The 26,257-nt window shown below is 38.6% G+C and overlaps 1 protein-coding gene across 1 annotated transcript in view; it reads right to left on the bottom strand.

Annotated features, from left to right (window-relative positions):
• LOC104062149 (uncharacterized) overlaps window positions 1–26,257 on the bottom strand; it is a 197,042-nt gene that overhangs the window by 82,101 nt on the left and 88,684 nt on the right. The window contains exons 13-14 of the mRNA XM_054057879.1: window positions 20,522–20,610; window positions 16,015–16,154 (exon numbers count right to left, since the gene is read on the bottom strand). Coding sequence (XP_053913854.1) covers window positions 16,015–16,154; window positions 20,522–20,610 — 229 coding nt within the window. The remainder of the gene's footprint in view (window positions 1–16,014; window positions 16,155–20,521; window positions 20,611–26,257) is intronic.

Genomic DNA, 26,257 nt, shown 5'->3' on the forward strand with positions numbered 1-26,257 from the left:
CTATGAGACTAGGCTTGGTTACAAAAGCATCCACCACCAACCTATTTTAATTCAGAATGCCAAAGATGAAGAATGTTTGCTGTGAGCTACAGTTACTTGGGCATCCTCACTGTAAACATGAACAAATCAGCACACAATCACACATACATTGCTTTTCATCCTTCCTTTCTGTAAACAGAGCATATTTCCCCTAGTAAGAAGTCTAACTTCAGTTTTTCAGCTGACATAACCGCTTTGCTGAAGCCACCAGATTTGAAAGCTAATCCACACTGGTGAAGTATCTGATCCGTTTTTGTTTTGCTTATTTTCTTAATATACACTTGGTGCTTTTTATTCTAGTAGTATATCTGGTGATTTTAAAATTAATAGTAATCTACATTTCTTGTGCTGCATAATTGCTGAAGCAATATATTGCTTTTATTTATTGGCATTATCAAAGTTCAATTCTAATACATTAGTAGTAGGACAGCCAACAAAAGGGCTCTTCCAACTACAAATCTATTCATCTTCCACTTCTGTGCAAACTTATCCCTGGACAAAAGTCACATCTATTGAGTGGAAACACATTGTCTGCAGTCTTTTCTCGGAGATTTCTAATGAACACAAGAAGTGAAGGCATGCTCTGAGTCTAAGACTCTTACACTATCCAGACCGGCAAAATCAGACCCAGCAGGAAAGAAGGCAACACTCAGTAAACCTGGTTCATGTGGAGGCTGCAACTTTATTAAATGTAAACCACATTATGGGCTTATTTAAATTAATGGGCACAGTGGGTGCTCAACACCTCTGAAAGAGTCTGCACTGAGGCTAACCATAAAATTTTCCATTGAAACTGTTGTGTGAAGGGGAGCTGAGAGTTCTCACTAGCAGCGGCTGCCAGAAAACTGCCTTTCTGTGGGAATTTTTTCCTTGATAAAACGTGCTGAAAAAGTAAAATTCTTTTGTTCCAGCAGTCCTTCTAATCTGGATCGGTAACCAGCTCTTCCTTTGCACAGCCCAAGTGCTGTGAGGTACTCTTGTCAGATCACCTCACTTGGATATACCAGAATCAAGCATCCCAATGTGCAGCACAAAGGCTGAGACACCACTCTGCACAGGGAACATGCACGCAGCCTGCCTGGGGAGCCTTGGCTTTGGAGGAAAACGGGGAGATGAAGCACAGTGCTACTGCCACACTACTGGGCAAATGCTGTCAGGGTAAACCCCAGCCTCACGGTCCCCAGAGGCACAATTCTTCTCACCAAGTGAAACCCAAGTGCCATCCCCTCCATCTTCACCCCGCCTAGCCAAGTTTCAAAGAAACCCAGGAGGACAGGCAGGAGACGAGACCCACCTCTGCCAAGAGAAGCAGAAGACAGGAACTACATAGGATACCACGGGGCTTGCCTATGCCATGGCCAGCAAGCAATCAAGTGACAACCTTTCTAAACAGAGATGTTTAACTCATCTGGACTGGATGTTGCAACTTAGTTAAAAACCTGCTGTTTTCTGGAGGGAAGGGGGGAGCAGGAAAGTCTTTCCCTAAACTTTGTTAACAAATTAAGGCTGTTAACTTGAGAACAGCTAAGGGAAAGCAGCGGGTAGTGTTTGAACAGCAGCTCACCATGGTTATGAACAGTGACAATCTCTACAAAATACTCAGCTGAAAACCAAAGGAGACTCTTTTCCAGTTAAAAGACACTGCATTGTAATTGGTTCTTGCAAGAAATAGAAATATCTTAACTGAGTGAATTGCAATTACTTGCACTATTATCATACTTGAAACACCAGTGTTCAATGACTGCTTTCAGCTCATAATAATCAATTAAAGAGTTTTAAACATCAAAACCAATAAAGCTACATGGAAAGAATTTTTGTCATTGAAATAAAAATTATCGCAATTATAAACCTGAAGCATCATATTTAAAAATAACAGAAATGCTGCTAAAGTCATTTTAATAGCAAATAGATAAATGTGGAAGATCACAAAACTGTAGCAATTAAGAAATTAAAATTAAGAATTACATAAATTGCTTCATTGAACTGTACCAAATGCAAATATATTTCTACGCACATACTTGAAAATAAGTAGATCTACATTTATAATTTCACATTTTGTATAACCCCCAATCCTGGGGGTGTGAAAGAAAAAATATATTGAGAGTGGCCTGCAATAACTTAAAAATGTAGTCCTTTGAGTTGGAGTATTTTATATTCCTATTTCCAGTCTTTTATAATGACAAGATAATGATTCACAGAATCACTAATAAACAGCAACTGTGTCCTTTTTATTTGCTTCCTGACACTCCTGGAAAGCTTTATAGTAAACAATTTAGAAGATAATGAAAGGTAAAACTTCCATCTGAAAAGGTTTGATTCAACAAAATTATTGGGACAATCACTTAGGTTAAGTGTTTAGCCCAGAGGGCAGTATAAAATTTCATCAAAATTCAAACCATGCATAAATGATCTCAACGTGCAGTGTCTATTTATACCACACAACATGTTAGTCACATTTTTCACTCAGATTGAAAGTAATGATGAAGTAGCAGATAAGGATGAAAGACTGAATATGTGCTATGCCACTATGTATAATTCAGTTACTGGAAAACATGGATTAGAAAGTATCCTGCAACAGCATGTGGTTTTCAACTACCTGAGGAAACCTATGAACCACTAACAAGGGAAAGGGAACAGCAGTGAAACCAGAAATATTTCACATATACCAATCAGCCTAGTAATGAAGAGAAAGTTAATAAATCAGTGAGTCTGAAGCAAGGATTCAATGACAATGATAAATACAAATATGGATCAAAAAATATTAGAATTCGATAAACTGTTAGGTTCACAGTATATTTAAAAGCACTGCTGACTTTTTGCAATCTAGAGCTATTTTTGAAAAGCCAAAATCTTCAAATGGTGAATACAATGCAAGAAAACTTCAGTGCAGACTCACCATTTAAAGTGTAAAATGCAGTGCTCAGACTCTAGGAAGAAATAATCACAGCGGAAAAAAGTTTTTGTTGCTTTTTCCAGTTGAAATTTTTGCTTTAGTTATTTTGGAGAGATGTTTTGAGCAATGAATTAAGAGAGATCTCTGATTTTTCATTTTAATCCCAAACAAAGACAAAAACTTTAGCTGGTGACAGCCACTGAAACAAAATAATAACTACAGTACATTGTGTTATTTCTCAGTTGATTATAGATCACTCCACTGAGGAGGTCAGCTATTCTCATATGCCTGCTACAGTTTTTGCCTAAACTGTTTCAATAGAATCAGCTTCTTACATGTATATAACAATTGGAAAGACTGCAGTGACACTGACCTTCACCTGAAGTTCTGTTGTTGCTAAATAAATGCAAATTATTAGTTGGCATTCCTTTTTTTATTATTCTAGAAACAACCAAGATGCTGGATGAATAACATTGCCAGTTCACGCTTCAGAGAGATCATAATGTAGCATTGAAACTGAATGGCAGAGAATTAAACACAAATGTAAGTTGAAAGCCATGGATGGAGCTATGGTTTCCTTTGATGTCACACTGCACTTGGCAGTCTCAGGTCATCATCACTCCAAGCAGAGCTTGATGTTAGTGATTCATAGCTGCTTTTTTGCAGAAGATGGGATTAGTGGAAGGACTTCATAGATACCACAAGCAGTTGTCCCCAAGTAGAAAGGGCAGGTTAAAGCTGCATGTGAAAATAGTGGCAAGGAGAAGTGTGAGCTGATATCTTTGGATGTAGAGTAAGATCACAACAAGACATGCTATTGAAAAGCAGAGTGAGGATAAGTGTTAGAGGACCTTACTAGTGACTGGAAAAGATTATAGTATGACAAATACCTCCAGTGATAGCTAACTTAAATGCCATTAGGTGCATTATACTTCACATACAGACATTCTACAGTGTGATGGAAAGTATTACAGTAGGTTAGCATTAAAGTCGATGCTTCAGTCAGAGTAAGTTTTCGTCACTCCACTGGAAATGATGCTTACAACTTATCTCAGCTGAAGATCTGCTCCTTTGTATTACTGCAGCATTTGCTGTCTTTAGCAAAATACTCAGAGCAGATGCTTAAACTGGTGGAACTTATAAGTTTCTGACAAGTCATTGCCCCAAAAGAGAAATTAGAACAAAGTTAATGAATGTTCAAGCATTGTATAGCATTTTTTAGTTTATTCTGCTGTTTGAAGAGTCCCATTTATTTTCAAAAAAGAGTGATATTAAATAAAATATTTTTCCCTGTTAGCATTAGTGCAATGCTGCCTTTCTTCCAATGAAGTCTAAGAAATTTGCAGAATGAAGCCTGGAATACATTATTTTGAGCTGATTTTCCTGTAAAGTTAGTAAACAGTTTGATGCACAATGTCACTAGTAGCACGATTCTCTCTTGTCTTCCCCTTTTATGTGTGAAATAAATGCTACAAGGCAGTACTGCTGGCATGACAAATTCCAAGCCAATAAGTCTTGCAGTTGCCAAGATGTAAGCTCTGAAACTTGGCATTTGGCATTCAGAACTAGATAACCTTACTATAGTAACTACATTCACTGTATCTACAAGGGGGATGAATAAATCAACAATAATTGAACTACTAAAAGTGTCTAATTTCCAGCATAGTGCTTCCAGCAACAACTGAAATTAAAAAACTGTTAAAACACAGCTACATACCCATACAATCTTGTCATGAATGCACTGAAGCAAAGGTTAACAAAAAAGAATGAATATGCATTCTTTGCTAAAAGTAGTGTTCCTTGATCTACAGTAGTGATGAACTGTATAAATGTCAGGTCTCATCTAAGTCCAATGTAGCTTCGCCTTCCTAGTAGCAGGAGTTTTTTATTGTTCCTGTAACATTACTCAAAGTAGGGAAAATGCTACTCCTGATGCATGTGGGATACAGCCCCTCTTCTGAAGCCTGGCAGTGTTCCCAAAGTTAGCAGTGCTGAGGAAAAAGCCGAGGAAAAAGAAAGGCACTATCACAGTGGAGGTGTTGGTTCTCATAGATGTCTGGGAAAACTGGGGATTGTTTTCATATGGGTTTTGTATTTACATATATAACACCTGTACAGACAGGGAAGTATTTATCCACATGCACTGTGTGGGATAGTGAATGCTTTGTCATGTGGTGAACTGGACTGAATAGACATCTTTCACCCTCTGCCATTTTGTAGGTCAAACTCTAAATAAGATGCATGTATGTTAAAGCCAGAGAGGGAAAGGCATATACTCAGACGAGAGAATCTTTTCCTAGACTTCCTCCCACATCTAAAGCTAAATTGAATACTTGTGGCATGAACGTACATCTGAGTGTCTTTTACAAGCTGAGGATCATGATGCAATTTTTCAAAATGGAAGTTATTCCAACTTTGAAATATTATAACTTACCAAATAACCAAAGATTCTAGAAGCCCTCTGTACATTTAACTGAAATGCAAGACAGACAACAGTTACTCTGCATAAAATGATACACAGTATGGGTAATGGTGGTATTGTTTTTATAAAGCAAGCTTCAAAGGGAATAGTAATTTTTGGATTAACGGGCAAACAATGCAGAACAAATTACATTGGTAGTCAGTTAGAAGTTCTGTAAGGGAGCTTGTCCTCTACTTCTGAGAAATGGGACCAATCAAGGAATGGAAGTGGATTTTTTCCATCCCCAGCAATTTTTTCTCTTCCCCTGCAATTGTTCAGACTTGGAGGATTAACAGTAAGAAAGGGCATCTCTGCACATTTATGAGAGAGGTGGAACATTCAGTACAGCTGCAGAAATGACTGAACCAGGATTCACAGTGGCATCACTGTGAATCTCATGAAACAAACCACTTAGCATGTTTTCAGTCATTATCTCTCAGCGGAGGCCTAAAACAAAAACTGAGATAGATCCAGGTACCAGCCTGAAAAGCTTACGAGGACAAAGGACACCAGAGAGCCACCTATTCTGTTTAAAACTAAGCTCAAGACAGTCATTTGCACCTTCATAACATTCAAGCATGGCTAACTGCTCATACCCTGTTTGCTGTACTTTCTCTTAAACCAAAAGGCAAGCAGATTATAGCTCATTCAGAACATTGTAACCAGACTCCCAAGCCTAGTCTGTTGGGTTGGATTTTTGGATCCAAGGCCAGACAAATGGCAGATCCTTCTGTCCTTTCTTATTCTCATCTCTGCTCTGTCCAATTTTGATATTGTCAGGGAGGGAGATACTGCATTACACTTAAAGTAAGGACAAAATACATGGAATGAAATATTTGTCCTGCCAGGTGACTGACAAGGAGGATTTTGACAGTCATACACAATTCTATCATCACCTCTGAGATACAAAGAGGGTCACCAGTTACAAGGCCCATTTTTGCCCAAAGTCCCCCACTTCTGATCTTTTCAGCTTATCATCATATCATCTTATTCCCATCTTTGCAAAGTGTCTCAGTTTATACTGAAAACCTGTAAGAGCAGAGACCCTCTTAACTTATCTGGCTGTTTTGTCACACATCAGTGTATATTTAATTTTAATTATACCTCAGAAGAGGTATTTTATTCAGATAGATTCAGAACTATCCCACCAGGATCTTCAGCTACTTATTCATTTTGCTACAGGCTACAACAGAAACAGTTAAAGAATTTACTCAAATAACAAAGTCATTTTACATACATATAGTCTATGCTTCTGTACTACAGCAGTGACAGATAAAAAGCAGCAATCTATCATGGTTTTCTCTCCACACTGTACTCAATAGGATCCAAAATGTGGCACCCATTTTGCTACTAAAGCACAGGTATAACTCCCGCTTATTTACTGTAGTGCCCTGAAGATGTGACAGTTAGCTATGTAATGCACTTATTTTTATTAATTTTATTCATTGCAGATGACCGTGGATGGCGTACTTATTGCTTTGCTTTTCTCCACTAGTCATCAGTAATGTCATATTTTCTAGTTCATGAAAAGATCTGTATTAAATGACAAACAACCACATCTCTCTACCCGATGCTTCACAGCCAGCTTGCCAAGTCTTCTACCTTCCTATGAGTCTGAATAAACTAAAGAGTAACTCAGCTGTGTCAAAAAGTAGTTTTGTGCTGAGCACTAATCAAGGCTGAATGGTATGAAATGCTCATGAGGGAGAAATGCTGTCAGTACTCTCTCAGAGGCACTTGACTGCCCTCCTGGCAAAGGCTCCAACAATTTTGGGAGCCCAGGCTGCTCACTGACTGAAGAATCAATGTTCTCAGTATTTAAAAACTAGTGATTTCTGTCAAAAAGCTGCATGATAGCCACATTCTGTCATCATTCCTGGCCTTCCCCTAACTACTGCCAAATTTGAACCATCTTCTTTCAGTTTTACTGAATAGGAATTCTCTAAGGGGGAGAGAGTGGGGAAAAAAGCAGCGTGGCAGGGAACGATAGACCTCTTCTCAGGGAGAGGGCTAGGTCAAACTGTGCATTACTCAGTCATGGGAGAGCATTTGTCTTATCTTCCAGCTCCATCACATATAATCATATAGCAACCACACAAGTCCCTTGCCAGGATCTCTAGGAAAATGGGTTTCCTACTGGTGTCACTCAAGGACTAATCTCACTACTCCTTTCTGCTCAAGAACATTAAAGCCAGTAGAAAACAAACAAGCAAACAAACACAACAAAAAGACCATCTACACAACCAAATATCTTCCTGACCCTTCAGTAAGTGATCGCTCACTGACCACTCTCAACTTAGTCATCTGTATCACTCATTTCTCCTCTCCATTGCTCAGCCAGCTCTCAACAAGCAAACTTCTGCAAGTCTTTTACCTGTACGAGGAAGGGCAGCAGCTGCCAATATTATTCATCCCCTTGAACTTATAAATAAAATTATTGTCAACCGTAATTGCACTGAAGTCCATAGGTACTCACAATAGTAAATGTTTCCATTCACCATAACAAAATCAAATTCTTGCAAAATCAAATATGTGCATAGACACTGGAGGGTTTGCAAAAGACTCCTGTAAAAGGCAGTTCTGGATACAGACTCATGTTTCCTTCATATGTATTTTTAATCTTTGAATTATTATTTCCTTCTTCTTCCTAGCAGGTTTGTAATTTTTTATGTTATTCAAGACATCTTAATATTGAGGTGAAACTAAAGGCAATTTAGGCAATACTTAATGTTGTGTAATCCATGGAAATGAGTGGGTTGAAGCTAGAATGGGTCCCTGATGTCCATAACCTGCTGGAGGTGAGCACAGCTCAAAACATTTAAGCAGGCCACTATAGGAGAAAAAGACAGACTATATGGATTATAAATTCAGACAGATAGCTTTCTCTCTGGCACTGCTAGGACATGAGGGCAGCCATGTTTTTGATTGACTAGTCTCCTAGTCACTTCACAGGATTTACAAACTCCTTATAAACTCTGAATATCCAAATCTATGTTCTTTTGCCACTTAAATGACATAGTCTGAATTTGGGCAAAGAGGGAGCAGCCTCCACATGCTCCACATGCCTTCACCTTTCTGCTGATTTCAAATTTTGGTCCTCTCTGTCTTCACCCCCATATCTGAAACATCAGAAGAAGATACACCTTATTCCTCATTCATCTTTCATTTGCACCATTTTGCCACAATGCACTGGTCCAGGGAAACAATTCTGCAATTATACAAGACAGCAAACAAATACATTCTCTCTAAATGTGTGCAGACTGTTGGACTTTTCCCATCTCTGAATTATACTGAATTGAATGAAAAGAAGGAATAGACAGCTTCAGAAAATCACAAGGAATGTGAAAGCTGAAATAGATCTGTTTAATGATTTGTCCATAGAAGTTTCCAAAAAGCAAACTTTTACTGCAACCGAAAAATCCTCCACAAAATTAGGACTAAATCAGAAACTCCACAGAAATATGTACTGGTCTGCTGCAAAAACCTCAGTCTGACAAGATGTGAGGACATGCACTAACATAAACACAAATCCGGCATCAGAATATATTAAAAAAAAACCAAAACAAAACAAAAAAAACCCAAAACAAACTATGACCTGGACCCGTGTCTTGCTGTGACTTGCCTGCAAAACAAAGCTCCCACAGACAGGCCAGAGTCAGGTCCAATACCAGTGCCACTCCTTGCTCGCATGGCCAAAGCTTAAGCAACATGTGAAATGACATGTGAAAGATTTGAATGTGTTTTAAAACCCCAAACAAACTTCCAGTTTCTCCTGAGAGGTAAGGTTTGGCCTGCCTTTAAATCCCCATCTTGAAAAGTATTACCTAGATTCCACTTCAAAATGGAATTAGAAATAATGAAACAGAGTTTAGATGAACTACTAGGAATTACTGAGAAACTGTTTCTTAAAGTAATCTTTAAATGATTAGCACTTTTTAAAGCAAGTAATAAAGAGCTAGCCTCCTTTGCACAAAGAAAGTTGAATGCCCACTCTCTATGGCAATATTTTATACATAGTGCATGAAGTAGATCCTACTAGGACTAGCTATAAAAAATTGGTAAAATGTGACCTTTGATTTTAGACAAATGTTACATATTTGAATAAAAGGTTGCATTTACAGGCAGTCAACAGAATTTTTTTCTGTTTTAATGAAAGCTGTAGAAGAGCTCAAGGGAGAATACAAGGAATCTTTATAAACAGGTCACACTAATTTTTAACAAATTTTAAACATTCAGACAAGGATTTTCCTCCAACGTATAATTCATCACCCTCTTTATACAGTGTAAATTCAATCTGTTCTGTTTGTATGACAAAAAACAACTAGTTTCACAGGAATGAGGCAAACCATATGTGAAGGTGTTATAGAAAGCACAACAGGGAATACACCAGGCAAAGAAGCATCTGCATTTATTTCAATGTCAAATCACATGTGTATTATAAAAGGAAATTTTATTGTTTTTATTAAAAACCAACCTTACTTTAGTGTGTTGTTTACAGTTAACTCTTCCTACTCCTCAGTGTCCTCATCGATTTGGAAAAAAAAAGAAAGATCAGCAGGTAAAGTCATACAGGCTACAGGTGCAGAGGCAGAGTTGCAAAGCAGCCTTGAACCCCATGCACCGTGCCCAGATGTGTGGGTTGACTGACCCTGGCTGGTTACTGACCTGGCTGCCCACTAAAGCTGTTCTATCACTCCCCTCCTCAACCAGACAGGAGAAAGAATATGTATCTGAATGCTAATAGCTCAAGATAAGGACAGGGAGATCACTCATTACCTACAGTCACAAGAAAAACAGGTTTGACTTGGGGAAATAAGTTTAATTTATTATCAATCAAATCAGAGTAAGGTAATGAGAAATAAACCCAAATCTTAAAAACGCCTTCTCTTAACCCCTCCCTTCTTCCCAGGCTTAACTCTACTCTCAATTTTCTCTGCCTCCTCCCCACCAGTTGCACAGAGGGATGGGGAATGGGGGTTGTGGCCAGCTCAACACACAGTTGTTTCTGCCACGCCTCCTTCTTCATGGGGGGGACTCCTCACTCTCTTGCCCTGCTGCAGCCTGGGGTCCCTCCCACAGGAGACAGCCCTCCATGAACTTCTCCAATGTGAGTCCTTCCCGCAGGCTGCAGTTCTTCATGAAGAAGACAGGCTTTGAGGACAGGCTGAGAGAGTTGGGCTTGTTCAGAAGGCTCAGAGGAGATCTTATAGCGACCTGAAGGGGTTACAGGAAAGCTGGGGAGGGGCTATTCGTATTGTGGGGATAGGACCAGGGGCAATGGGTATAAACTGGAGAGGGGCAGATTTAGACTAGACATCAGGAAGAATTTCTTCACCATGAGAGTGGTGAGACGGTGGCACAGGTTGCCCAGGGAGGTTGTAGATGCCCCATCCCTGGAGGTGTTCAAGACCAGGTTGGATGGGGCCTTGGGCAGTCTGATCTAGTAGGATGTTCCTGCCTGTGACAGGGGGTTGGAACTAGGTGATCTTTAAGGTCCCTTCCTACCTAAACTATTCTCTGATTCTGTGATTCTATGATTCTATGAACTGCACCCGCATGAGCCCCTTCCACAGGGTGCACTCCTTCAAGAACAGACTGCTCTAGCATTAGTCCCCCATTGTAGTCACAAGCCTTGGTGACAAACCTGCTCAACTGTGGGCTTTCCTTTCCATGGGTCCCTGGCTGCTCCAGCATGCACTTCCTATGGGATCGGGGCCTCCATTAGGCATCCACCTGCTCCATTGTGGGGTCCTCCACAGGCTGCAGGTGGATATCTTCTCTGGACCCTGGAGCACATCCTCCCTCTCCTTCTTCACTGACCTTGGTGTCTGTAGAATTGTTTCTTTCACATTTTCTCACTCTTCTCTCCAGCTGCAGTTGCACAGGTTCCTCCCTGCCCTGTCAGCCCTTTTCTTAAATGTGGTATCAGAGGCACTACCACCATTGATGACTGGCTTGGCCTTGGAAAGTTGCAGTTCTGTATTGGCTCTATCAGACATAGGGGAAGCTTATAGCAGCCTCTTACAGAAGCCCCCTGATACCAAAACCTTTCGGTGGCTACTCAATACACCAGGCTCACATATGCTGCCATAAGCCCATTTCTTCTCCACCCTCCCCTTGTTCCATCACCCTTGAACCAGGGCTGCATCTGCTCTTGATGGCTGAAAGTGAGAAACAAAGTCTGGGTCACCTACCCTGAGTTTCAGAGGTGTGAGCATATAAATCTAAGTAGGATTTATTTCTTACTGATGCCTGCGTACAGTGAGTGAGACACCAGCTTGTCTCCTGTCTCAACATACTGTCTGATCCTGCAACTGATGCTGCAACATGTGGCACTGCTTCATGGGGTATTAGGTATTTCCCCACAAAAGGCAGTGCCCTACAATAAACTATTTTTACAGAAGCTGGCCAGAGCCAGAGTAGCATATTTTGAGTTCAGGAGAAAATATTTCAGAGGAGCACTTAGCTTGGGTACGAGGTACAGGCATGTTGTTAAAAAGTTAACTGCATGGAGACAAAGGATGATTGTTGCTTTTATATTAGTGTGCAATATTAGATCTTAAGAACTGTGTATAAGATGTTGATTATTGAAACTGCTAGTTTGTTGTGTACATTTGGACTCAAATCTGAAGATTCCCAGAGTCACAGGAAGTGTTTATGTCATTATTGTTTTGCATTAAGACAGACAAGTTTTTTAACATTTGGACTCTTTCTCCTATCTCCAATACAACTGCACATAAAAAGCAGTGCTGAAGTGCTGAAATTACGTCTAGGACCTGTATTTATTATGCACTTCCATGAAACCGGGCTTTATAGTAACAAATTTTTTCCTCAAATTTTCCCTCTTTCAGAGAACAGAAGAATAGAGCTAAAAAGCTTCTGGTAATAGATTTGGGATACAAGGGTCAAAATTCATCCAAATATTTTTTCTCCCAAGGTCATAGATTTACTTATCTTACTTAGAGAACCGCCACTAAAAATATTCATGTTCTGCTACAGTTTACACAGGATTTTAGCTCCCGAAACACAAATTTCTGAGAGAAGGGCAATGCAGACACACCATGGCAGGAGGCAAGGTCCTAGGCACAGCTCTCCAGGAAGGTTTGCAAAGTGCTCAGTGACCATTTAGCAGCTATGGGCTGTGACCACGGCCGACAACGTCAGTAGTGTGCATCTCCCTGTAATATGTGACCCAGTCCGTCTGTTGCCTTAACCTCTTCTCATCTTACATATTAGGCTCATTCCCTTCATCAGTTCACTGGACCCAAGCAAAAGCTCGCTGCTTTCAGCAAGGCTGTATGCGAGCACAGTGAAAAAGTCACTTGCGTAGGCTGCAATATTGAAGCTGAAGGCTGTGGGCTTCTGCAGCCAGAATGATCTTTTTACTACATATGTGTATAATGCCCACTGTAAGGAGGTTTGACTATGGCCTACGGATGTGAGACACTACTGTCAAATTAATATGAATGGAAAAGGACAAGCATGCTATAGCAATGGAAACAAAAAATATCACAATTATCACAAAAATATTTGTGATCACAAAAGAATATTTTGCTCGTACTCGCCAGTCTCCCCTTTGGCAAGACTTACAATGAAAAAGAAGAGGAGAAGGAGGAAAGAAAGAAGAAAAAGAAGAGGAGCAGGAGGAAAAAAAGAAAAAATATAGGGAGAGGTGGGGAAAGGAAAGCAAATAACAGAGAGAGACCAAGACAGAGAGGATACTTTTAACTTGTCACAGTACAACACTAGCTTTTAATTAATACAGAATATGTACCACTTTAAAGAATGTCAGTTGTGCAGTATTTTATGATAAATACTTTTTATGGGATTTTTTTTTTTAAAGAGGATTTTGTAAAATAACCTAGCCCAATAAATGATTTACCAGCTGCAATAAAAGATCAAGGAAATTGCTCAGATTGCATCTTGGAACATCTAAAACTCTGAAGTTTATGGAGATCTAAGCTGCCCCTAGAACTACAGTGCTATTAAAAATTTTTGTAGTAGCTAATTATCTAGCATTGCATTTTTTAAAAGGTAGCAATCCTAGCAGAGAGGAAGGCCTGGAAACAGACAAAGAGGAGCTGATGCCGTTTGATGGAGAAGGTAGGAAAGGAGACCAAAAAGAAGTAACAACCGAAATATCATGCTGGTATGGTAACAAATGGAACTAATAATTCATAAGGTATCCGATACACCTTCAAACACACAGAGAAACTGAATTGACTCTAATTTAAAAAAAAATCATAAGAACACTTTCTTTATCTGGCATGCTAAGCCTAATATATGTTTTACTTGACCAAGAGTGGAGTAATTTGTTTTCCTATTTTTTTTCCTTTCTAAGGAAGACGAAGCAAAGACCAGAAGCAAAGCAGAAGGCAAAGAAATGCTCTCTAAATTCTGCTTTATTCTAACCTTGTGGGATTTGCATGTAATAAATAAGTAAATAAAGCAAGTGCTGGTGCCTATTTCAAAGAGCGTGACAGAGACAGTAAATAGAATGGCATATTGAAATAATAAAATACTGGCCTCAGCTGTCTTCACAGAAGGATGGGCAGCACAGTCACCATGAAGCCTGCCTTGTAGCCTTTGTTTCAAACTAGGAATATACAGTCCACACCCTACAATTTACTGTGCTCAGACATACCTCTGCCGCCCCAGGGAAACCCAGTAAAGCCAGCATCCCTACAGGCATGAGGCACCAAAGTCAACTGAGCTTCCTAAGAAAGGATGAAGAAAGGAAACACAAAAGGAAAAAAAGAGCCACCATTTTTTCTCGGTCCCAAACAAGACAGCGAGGTGCATGCCAGCTTAGCAAAATGCCTGTTCTCTTTGCTCCTCTGGGCATCTTATGCAATCACAGAGGCCACAGGCTTCAAAGTCTGAGGTCAAGCTGCTGCAGGGTCCGTGACCAGAAACCATTATGTGTTCCAGGAGTGCTTCAGTGCTGAGGAAGGGTGGACTTGAGCCCCTTTCCCAACACTTTCAACCTGACTAAATTTGAAGAGTGAAGGATTAATACTGCTAACTTTAAACATTAATTGTGTTACCGTAACTCTGCAAGACACAGAAAAGAGACAGTGAAGTTCACTGCCGCAGAAAGCAAGTACCTTGAGACAGAAAGGGTTGACAATTATTTGGTTAATTTAATTTGAAAATTGAGGTGGGTAAAATAAAACAGTGGGAGCCAGCAAGGATATTTGGATGAACACTGCTACTTTAAAAGCTATTCTTAAATAATGGTCTTAATTGTCCAAAATAACCACGATTAATTCAGCAGAATTATGGCAGTCTAATTATATGATTGTGTGTTATTTTTCTGTTTGATTGCTGCCTCCTGCAATACTCAGCGTTGACTACCTCTAGGGCTGAGTTCATATTTCTATAGTGAAAATACATTTTGTCTCTGTAGGGTCTTTACCTACATTTTTGCCAGATTTTAAATGCAATAAATAAACATGACAAATGATAGCAAGCAACAGGACTAGTGATGCTGAAGGCTGCTTAGCTTGCCTGAATAGATAATCTTGCAAATATTTTGATAGATAATTAATTTAAAACTAACTTTTCGCAGACATCTGCCCTATTCTTGTGCTCATTTTCTGGATGCTCCATTTGAAACTCTGGGCACTGATTTGCAGAATATCATGTGTGTCAAAGATGTACATTATGGCTGGGCTTTAAACATTCAAAATGCAATACAAGACTATGTGAAAGACTAACAGATCATTTCATTTAGTGGAAGATTGGGTCTCCATTGTTTTCTACTAACTGCAAATAACTGTCCAACTTTTGCAATTACCTAGAAGATTAAATCCCAAGGAAAATAATTACAAGTAAATTAAAAGATTTAATTTTGATGGAGGTTTTTTAATTTATTTTCGGTTTAGGTCATTCCCCATATGTTTATTTTATAACAGAGAAAAGTAATAATATTTAAAGTAACATCCAAGAAAGGTAGTGTATTATTCTTAAAATTCTGAAAAGATTTTGCTAGAAATCCTCTTTAATTTCTTCCTGTGCCACGCCTTCTCAAAGCAATGGATCAATGCCAGAATTGCAATTTCAGAAAAAAAATAAATGCTTCTATATATTTTCTAATCAACTTCAGTCACAAATAATACTTTGAAATAAAAAAAAACCCAAATTTTTGCTTGCTTAGAAGTAATAGAAATATCTTACCTTATATCCCTATCTGTGAAGGTGAAATAACATCCCTTCCTTCACAATAATTTTGTGAATAACAAGTAACTCTTATTTGTAAAGTTCTATTTGGAAGGAAAATACAAGGAAACCAGTAATTCCGAATTTCAGGCAGGGTCTGTATTTCTAAATAATGCTAGGGGCCACAGTGACCAAAAAGAAGAAAATGAAATCCTTAATATTTACATAAATCAATAGTACACACACAGAAAAGCAAGCTCTATGGAAACATAGCATATGATGTCATAATCATAACATGCATACACAAGTGCACAAATTGACACTGTTTAGGTGATTGTCTACCTGTGTGTTGTTTTCTTCAGTCTAATAACATTCATCTGAATGTATGTACCTCTGTAACAGCAAGAACAACAAGGAATACTTTAGAGTTGTGAAACTGTTTGATGCTGAGGTTACTTACCACACAGAAAAGGTATATTTCTCTAACTCTTCTAAATAAAAATTTCTCTCTGCAGATGCTTTCCCTTCTTCTGGGCCTGCATTGTTCCCAGGACTTGATTCTTCCTTATAATATTGGTCAAGTGGGTTATTGCAGATGATCTTTGTATGAAAAGAAAAAAAAAACAGGCTAATAAGGCAATTAGCTGGGCACAGCGAGCAAAGGAAGAGCTGCAAATTTCACCCTGTTTCAAACTTCTAGCATGGTTTTACAACTTAGTCTATATCAAATCTGGAAAACAACAGCGACAAAGCTGGTTCAAAATGCAATAGAACTGAACAGAACACAACACAACACAACGTGAGACACTTTTAGTTGGAAGGGACATACGACGATCATCTAGCTCAACTGCCTGACCAAGTCAGCCCTGATCAAGTTAAAGCATGTTGCTAAGGGTGTTGTCCAATCGCCTTGTAAACACTGACTGGCTTGGGGCATCAACCACCTCTCTAGGAAGCCTTTTGCACTGTTCGACCACCTTCTTGGTAAATAAATGCTTCCTAATTTTCAGTTTAAAACTCCCCTGGTGCTGCATTGAACCGCTTCCACACATCCTGTTCACTGTATGCCAGGGGGAAGAGCTCAGCATCTCCATCTCAACTTCCTGTCGTCAGGACTCTGTAGAGAGCAGAGGTCACTCCTTAGCCTCCTCTTCTCCAAACTAGACAAGACCAAACTCCTTAGCCACTCCTTTTAGGACACGCCTTCCAGCCCTATCACCAACTTCGTTCCCATCCTCTGAACACACTCAATGTCCTTCTTAAATTGAGGGGCCCTGAACTTCACAGAGAGTATTGTTCAGTGAATTCATTTGTTTCTATAAAGCTTTGGTTTGACAAACCCTCTCAAGGATGCATAAGCTCATGCTGACACCAGAAGTGGTCCTCCAGCCTTCCACTTCCTTCTCTCTTTTTCCTGTGCTGCACATTGCACTATGTTAGAACAAAAAGTTGGACATCCACATAGTAAAACATACAGAGGGAACTAACGATGTTTGCCCTCTTTCTTTTCTTTTGCTTTTATTAACTGGGTTAGTTCTCAGCTGGACCCACTCTGATCCAGGCCTCCCTGCAGTGATGCCAGTAAAAGGGAGGAGAGGGACAGTACTGCATCCTTCAGTGTTCATGCCAGTTTATGCTGATTTAAACTAGAAAGTACAGAATGCTAATCTGTGCTCATCTCTAGAATAACATTTTTGCATCACAGGGCTGACATTGCCTTTCTCTGGAATGAGCAGCAGGTGCCTCACATGTTTAGCATCATTGCCCCCAGACAGAGTGCCAAACATGACTTCCACCAAGAGACACAGTGAGATCATAACTTACTAAACGGATGTCCACGAAGGACTTCATGAAGATATCTACAAATACCTTCTTGGGCACAATACCAAAATCTTTACAAAGTTTGTTAACATTTAGTGGGCACAACCAAAGACAAAGAGATGGTATTTAAATCTGTTGTTTGAACTAGAAACAGAATTCCCTTTTTGTTCTATTAGACAGGGAGTTGGAAAATATACTGTTGAGAGGTAACCACAGAGGGAAATTTTGATTCTCTATCCATTTAGACTGATTTTACACAGCAAGTGGTTCACATTTTTTGGCCTTTACTAAAAGCTAACTTAAATGATTTACCGTCCTTTTTGACTATTGTATTTATGAAATCTGTAATGAACAAAACATCCAAGTTTACTCTGCAGCTTTTCAAAAAAATTTCAGAGCTTCCAAAGAACACAGCACTGTCACATCGGTCTACATACATTGCTAATTATGAAAAACACAAAGAATTCCTTTTTTTTTAACACAGTGATCTATTTTGCTCTAAAATGCAAAATTGTATTCTGAAGGTTGGATTACATTGGCCTCACCCACATTCTGAATTTTAATTTAAGGTTCATGAAGGGGTTCGTATGTGTATCTATGTAATGATGAATATGGACACAAGTAAAAAAAGTTACAATCATCGTATTTTCAGCAGTCGCTGGAGAAGCTGTCACAAGCAATGGAATATATTGTTAGAAAGTTATTGTATGTAAACAGGAATAGTTAAAGCAGAATAGAACTGTGTAGCATGCTCAAAGCTATTTTCAAATATTAAGACCAGGCAGCTACAGATAGCATTGCATTTCACCACTGCATTTCACGTGACTGCCTAACTTAATTTCCTAGAAAATGTGAAACTTTCAAAGTAGGTAGCATGTTCAAAGTACCTTGCTTGCACTGAAATTGTCTCAGTGAAACTACACCCGTGCAAAGTAGATATAAAAACACTTTAAGACACAAATCCCAAAGCTGTTAGAGTATTACAAGTGAATTTTTCTGAGACTGTGTTTGGTCTCGTCTGAAAGTATGACAGCAGAAGCTTAGCCATCTTCATGAAGATGGGATTATAGCCACAGAATATATTTTACTTTTCTCAGAAGTCACTGACCAGGGAGCACTGTGTCTTTCATAGCCACTGTTTAATATCTCCAATACGTGGTGCACGCTCATTGCCACAAAAACTAAGTTGTCGCTAATGCCCATCACTCAGAAGATAGTCAGTGGGAGACAATTTGCAACTCTTTAGCATAGATGAATTTGAGGACAGGAGGACAAAGCAATAACACCTTTGGTTTTGCTGATGTATACTATATTCCCAAACAAGGCAAGGTCAGACCCACTGTTTTCTTTTATTACCAAAAAAAGAATAAATGAAAAAAAATTCCTGCTTCTGAAAAGAAAAGGGGCAGCTAAGGAAAATAATCCACTATATTAACTTCTGTGTTGTGCCATAAGTCTGTTCTTCATATTATTTTGTAGTTGTTTCCAATAGATGATTGCTGGGTAAAATGATGTAAGAAGGTGATTTCAGTTCAAGAGGTACAAGTAGGCCCAAATGACATAATTCAGACCAGGTGCCTAAATCTTGAACATGCTAAAACAGGGATCTCTCTGAATATCAGGGTTCACTCATCCCGTTGAAAAAGAGGGGCCCTTACAGCCTTTGAAAGAAGATTTCACATGTTTCCATTTCTTTTGTGTGGAACTATTCTCATAAGAGGCTCATTTCAGAAATCTATTTAAACATGTCAATAACTGTAAGCTTGTGAGTCATTTCACTGAGTCCAAAGGGACTAGACAGTGCTGGATTACCCGTGGGCTTACGCACCTTACTGAAACCAGGTCACTTTAATGTGGCTTTGAGAGCCACCCACAACTGAGGTTCCTGTAAGAGCATGGCATTTTGTTCAAAGGCAATGTGCTATTATGGGATTGTAGGAAATGAATTTCACTCTGCCACTCCCATGGGTTGGGTTGTTTTGTGCATTATACCCACTCCATCAGTCCTTATGTTGGTCTTCATATAGGTACAAAGCTACAGACAAACACACACACACACGCGCGCGTACACACATCAGTCTGCAGTTGTGTTTATATACAGCTCTGGTTTCTCCAAGTTACCCTTACCTTCCTAAAGAAACAAATCACTTGAAAACTTAGTCATTTTGAAAGGACAGAATTTCAAACTGGCTAATCTGTTTTTGCTCGTAGATATTTATATGTAGATCATCATACTACTAAAGTCAAAGTTACAATAATAATTCCCAGCTACGGGGTGTTTGTGCCTCAGTATATAGTACAGAAGTTGTGAGTACCGTGATGACTTTTTCCACGGGCAATTAAAAACATTAAGAGTGTTTCAGAGTATATCTAGAATAGGGTGAGACAAATTGCCAGAACGATTAATTTGAATATTCATATTTGCAGTTACAACTCACTATAGCTACACTGATCTAAGAAGGGAAGTGGGGCAACACTTCCAAAGAAAAATTGCATCTTTCATTGGAAAATATCTAATTTAGAACATATAATGCAGGTAGAAGTGAACTTCAGCAACACAGTTTTCTTTGAGTCTTAGTTCTCAGGATTTCCATTAAATTGAAAAGTTCCAGTAGTATCTCACCTAGAAAGAGTAGCCATGATGCAGATACGAATTCATGGTAACTTGTACTGATGAGAGAATATTTGTTCATAAATTATGTATGTCCTTGACCAAGATACTACAAATAAGGATACTAAATGTATATGATTGTAGGGGTTTTCTGCACAGGGACATGAGAGCTTGAATATTACAGATACATAGGAAATCTATCTTGTGTTTAAACATTACTGAGGTAATATTATCCTGTAACACAGCCTTGATCAAGCTGCTGTTGCCTGATTACTTGATGGTCTTTCTGACTACTCTTTTGAAATTTTTTTACTGGAGAGATTAGCTCCCTATAGATCTATGCAGGAGACAGCAACATTCCTGGCCATGTCAAGCCTTATGGTAGCTATAACAAAACTCACTGGGACAGATTAAAGAAACAAAACAATAACAAGACATAAACCCACAAATCTTTCCTAGATGGCACAGGTAGAAGATCCAAAGGCTTCACCATGCTTTTTAAGGGAGATGGCGAAGTTCAGACTAAGTTGAATACCTTGTGATGCTCTTCTTGTTCTTCCTTTGGCTGAAATGAGCTGCAGTGTTCATCTGCACTGCCAAGGCAATCTTGGTAAAAGTCATCCTCTGTAAGAAAAAAAAAAAGGTATTTTATTGTCAATGCATAAGACAAAGCTCTGGAAAAGAAGAATCTGGAGTTTGTTCCCTCTCCTACCAAGATCCTGTGTGACACCAGTCATTTTTTTCCTCTCCATCCTAGTTATAAATACATGGTTAGTTCTCTCCTATCTTCCAGAAGAATTAGGGTAGTAAAAGCAGAGAAGACTTCAGATATTGTGGTGCTGGAAATAACAGTTGTATGCATATGATGTGGAGGACAAAAGGTAGAAATAAAGAAAGACATGAGAACAATGTCAGTGAAGGGTACTTTAAACACCTCAGACTGTATTTTCTGAGAAATGAAAGTAGGTTTGTTTTCTTTTATGGGCATGACTGTGGATCAAGAATGAGGCACAGGGATCCAAAGTATTTGTGTTTTCTAAACAACGTTTACTCAAATAGTGTGTCCCTCAAGCTCCTGAAAAGCAGTGACCTGTGGAGTGAATAAAAATGTAATCCCGCATCGTAGGTAACAGTAGTGCAATGGAAACAAAGGTCTGTATGACACTTCTTAATGTCCAGCACTTTGAGGATAAACCAAAATTGTACTTTATTTCATCTCTTTTTTTCTTCAGTTACTTCCACTTCCCCTCAGTAAAAGACAGTCAAGAGTACTTAAAACCGCAGTACGGGTAGGATCTGCTCTTAGGTGTTACAGTTGAGATATACAATACACGTATATACAATATCACAGCTCTGAGCTTGTGTGTTTGTGTACATAAACATCTTTCTGTTTCTTACTTTCTATATATATGCACACATATAGGCAGATATATGCTGAGCATCTATAATGGATGAAGCATTTGTAGATATTTACATCATCTGGGGTGAAAGAAGAGGTCTACTGAAATCAGTGAAACTGCAAAACGGAGCTGCTGAGTATGTCACGTGTGCCCACCTGCAGCATAAACAGATCAAATTATCTACCCGTATTCCATATATGTTATACATTCATAAACCCTGATTATATACTGATTAAAATATGACCGTACCCTTGTTAATATGATTACTGTGGTTTCCTTTGCTGTTCAATTTTTCTCTTTTAATTTTGCCTCACTGAAATGTTTTCAAAACAGCTTTGCTGAAATAGTGAAGACTTAAACAATATTTTGTGAGACAAATTAATAAAGCAGTCACTACCTTGTCCAAAACAATAGCACAATGAAAAGAATAAATAAAACTTAGATATTCCGCATTTAAGAAATAAGAGGTAGAAGGAATTCAAGCTTGTTATTTAACCATGGTATGCTATTTTTTCATTCTGTGTGTAAGGCACAGAATGCTCTGCTCTTTTCTTTGTGTACTAGTGAGCTCATTACTTTAATTCCTCATAGATTTCTCTGAACAATTTTTGCTAAGTAAAAACACAATGTAATTTTTCAATGGCTGTAACAGTAAGAAGCTGCTCAAATTAAAGATCAATAAAAAGTACAAAAAAAAACTGTATGAAAATAAATAAATAAAGGAGAAGATGGCAAATGCTTGCAATTAGACAGGATGAAAAATCCAAAAAGAAATTAAATTTAGTTGTAATACATTTCCCATTCTTTTCTTCATGAAAATTACTACTGAAGTGGTTTTTTTTCTGTAATTTAAATGTTAAGCTGCCAGATGTGTGTCTCATGCTTGAAGAGTTGAAGCTTTGCATTATTTAGCATATTAAGATTCACAGAATTTAAAAAAGTGCTCCTTTATTGCCTGGAGGTTCTAATTAAGTAAACCTTAGCCTGGTACATTTAAAACTTGCAATACAAGAGATTTTGCTTCCTTTTTTTCTCTGCAGCCAAGTCTCATCAATATAATAAATATGGAAAATACTTAAGATGATATAATTTTTCTTTGGCTTGAGGAATTAAACCTATCTATTATTTTAAGAAGTTTTTAATAGAGGCCAGCAATCAGAAAGACATTTAAAGACTCCAATCTACTTTTTAATCATAGGAGTTGCTCTTAGTTAGTGGTGGGAGATGTCTTATAAAACTAAGCTATGTAGAAATTGTTTCTTCCACATGCACAAAACAAAGCAGTCCTGATAATGAAACAAGAATAACACAGTTCTTTGTTATTAAATTGCATTTTATTCTTTTATAACTTTTTATAATTGACCGCAGAACCCTAATAAAGCATTAATTAGCTGTACTATCAGTAATCTGTTCATTGAAGGAGTTGGGATGGCTGCATCAGAAACTGTAACAACGTAGAATTTCCTTTGAAATACAGTACTCATAAATCATACCTTAAATACAGTTATTTTTGCCATTTTAGAAAATGTCAAAAGTGTCAGCTTTGTCCAGATATAGCACTTAGCAGTGAATATTTTAGTATATTCACTCACAATACATTTTGTTCCTTGACACGGGAACATGATAAAAATTAACAATTTGAAGAGGAGAAAATAGCACCAAGTGAAAATGATCAAAGACACATTTCATAGCTATGATAAAGGTACAATAGCAGGTGTAAACTCTGTTAACAGGTTTATTTGGAAGTCAACAAACATATGTATAAAAGCAGGAAAATGTGATTACACCACAGCCTGGAAAAGAAAATAAAATTCTTCATCCAATGTTATAAATCTATAGTGAGGTATTAATAAGTCCAGAAGAACAGTTTTAACGTTCTACATTTGTGTAAGACAAGTAAGAAAAACGGTGGTATTTTTTCCTATCATTGTCAAATGGGCATGATAACCATAAAGCCTGGATTTGGGAAAACTTGGCGAGATGAAGTTTGTTTCTAGAATTTGACAACGCTGAAAGCAGGCTTATTTCTTGGTGAGGTTTAGTACCAACAGAACAGTTTAGATGCTACTCAGCTCACATATGATACAAGTTATAAAGAGAGTATCACTTGTGCCAAATCCTCTAGTTCAACAGGAACCTACATTTTTTACACAATACGAAAAGATGTTGGAAAATAAAACATTAGTGCTACTTCGTTACCTTTCCCAGCATCAGCCTTCTTGGGGCAATAGCTGAGCTTTAATAACCGAGGGCATCTTACTCCTTCTTAACACTTGTAGAGTATAATGCAACTTTTTTCACCCCCCACATTAGGTCTGAAGGTTACCCTCTTCAGTCACACCTTCTGTAACAAGTATTGAGGAGTGAATTAAACCAGCAATTCAGAGGATACCACTAAACACTGAGGACACTGACGTACGTTGAAGAGTCTGTGTCAGAGTAGTTCTAGTCTGGTCCTGGGGATTAATGGTCTACTAATACCTGATGTGCACACCTAAAGCATATCCTATTCCTTAACTTCCCTTTAAAGGAGTCCAGAGGTTGTCCTCCAAGATCACTCTGCAATGCGAACTAGAAAGCAGCAACTGATGAAGGGCATTATCTTTAAAGGTAACCTAAAAACCTTAACACTAATGTAAATATAACCCTTGTGAACTGGGATTAGAAAGGGGTGGGAAACAGATTATCCATAATGTGAAACTTTCAGAGGCTGCATATAGAACCAATACTGTGAAATCTGGATGGTGAGGAGGAGGAAGAATTCTTTTTTTTTTTTTTAATATGGACATAAAGAAACGGCACAGCTAGGAAATTACTTAATGTTGGTTTAGGGGGAAATACTTCTGACTTATACAGAGGTAAAGTAGAGAAAGATGAAGCAGACTATCTTTTGATGGCTAAAGCTCTTTTTCAGTCAGGAGGAAAGGACTTGAGAGTTGTGCCAGCCTGGAGCAGGTCTTGTGTAAATAAATACAGGTCTGATGCATGACTGAGGGAGGTCCTCCCATTGAGTCACAAGGTTCAGGACAGACCCCCTTGCTTTCTAAGCTCCTCCTCAGAGGAAAGTCTAGGTTTGGCTACATCCTACCTTAGTGCCAGACTTGGTCAACAGTTTATGACTAAAGGATTGTGTGATCTTCCTTACTCCCTCTTTATGAGGGTCCTAGATGAATAAATATATATATATATGAGTTAGCCACAAGTCAAAGTTAGTGATACCTGTGTGAGCCTCCTCACAATCTGCCACCTACAGATCTGCTGTCAAAGTCCATCAAGAGGTTTTCACCGACAGAATATTTGCTACCAGAAAGCCAAATGGGCTGTCACTGGCACAGTTACAGTTTCAAAAAGCCTGCCAGGGCCCTCCCAAAGGGTCTCACTTAGACAATTTTGCAATGCTGAAACAACAATTTATTCAACAGATGAAACAAGTTTGGAATTGCTGTGGATAAATTCTTTTGATGTGCTAGCATTAGATGATTGCAATCGGTTAAGAAAATCACATATATATAAGATGGTTAGACTTGATGGTCTTAGGGGTCTTTTCCAAACTTAATGATTCTATGATTCCAAGATGAAAGAACTGAAACTCTAGCTAGTAGTTATTTTCCCAGGGAACATCTCACTAAGCCAGTGGCATGACTCTTACCAGAAAAGCATCCCTTCTTGGGCGAGAAGGAGAGGTCCAGCTCTGTTGATCTGTCTGTTAAGTAAAGCACCCATTTGATTCCTCCTCCCCAACAAAAGGGTTTTCAAGTTCCAGTTTTATGCTTTTGTGGCACCTCTTGGCTAGGTGGGACTAAATCAATTATTGTGTGTTAACTAAGTCTTGGCAAAGCCTGTTTTGTTGTAAGAAGTGGGACTCAATGGTTCATCATGCCTTTGGGGTGGGGAGCTCAGTACATGCTTTCAAGGGTTTTTCTGTTCTTAATGAAACATCAGGCTGTGAGGCTTCCACCTCACCCCAGGTGTCACTCAGCTGTTTTGAGCATTAGACCACCATCCAATCCACCCGGCTTACAAGATAAAGCTGTTCAAGTTGAGCCACTCCCTTTCACAAAGTCATGGTGACTTTGGTGTTTGCCCCCTTTTGGAAGATTGGTCTTTAAAAATCTGGGCAAGCTCGTTGTCCCACAGTTGGGTGGTAGACCAGTTTGGTTAAATTACAGCAGGGAAAGAGAAAATAACATGAAAATCCTATCTAGACTTCCTACTTAGTAATACCCTGGCCTGTGGGAAATCAAACAGCGTGGTAAGAGTCATAAAAAAGAGTTTGCGTTATGTGGATAGCACAACTGTAAGTGGGAGCTGAATTTGATCCTCTCTGCAAAAAAAACAGCACAATCCTTTACACAGTTCTGCTCAGAGAAGGAAAAGACCAGCACAGAAAGAGAAGGCTTGGTCAACTGAGTTTCTGCCTGTAGAAAAAATGAAGAGTAAGTAATCTTCATTTTAAAACATAGCTCCACTCCCTTTAGAGTGGCACCTATGAGGAACTACCAATGCAAATAGCTTGGGGTTTTCTGGATAGGTAATTATTTTAGCATCTGCATATGACTGTTACATAGAAGCAAAGAGCATGTCAGAAATTTTTTCAGAAGTGGCTGTGAGTATAAATATAATCCTCTCAACAAAACTGTTTCTCATCTTCACAAGCATGTTTAACAAATGAAAAACTTTCTCTCCAAAAGTAAAGTTAAATTTAGAATGAAACCGTCTCTGTGCTTGGTATTTTGATATGGATGGCACATCATATAATACGTTCTGAATAAATTTCTGAGTGCTATCTGCTAATATACTAATTTCTCAGTTAGCCTGATGCCATCTTTACTCATGTGTTATTCTGAAGCTTTATTCAGGGTTGTTTTCTG

Source organism: Cuculus canorus, chromosome 2 (assembly GCF_017976375.1).
Source record: "Cuculus canorus isolate bCucCan1 chromosome 2, bCucCan1.pri, whole genome shotgun sequence".
In the NCBI taxonomy this organism is placed as follows: Eukaryota; Metazoa; Chordata; class Aves; order Cuculiformes; family Cuculidae; genus Cuculus; species Cuculus canorus.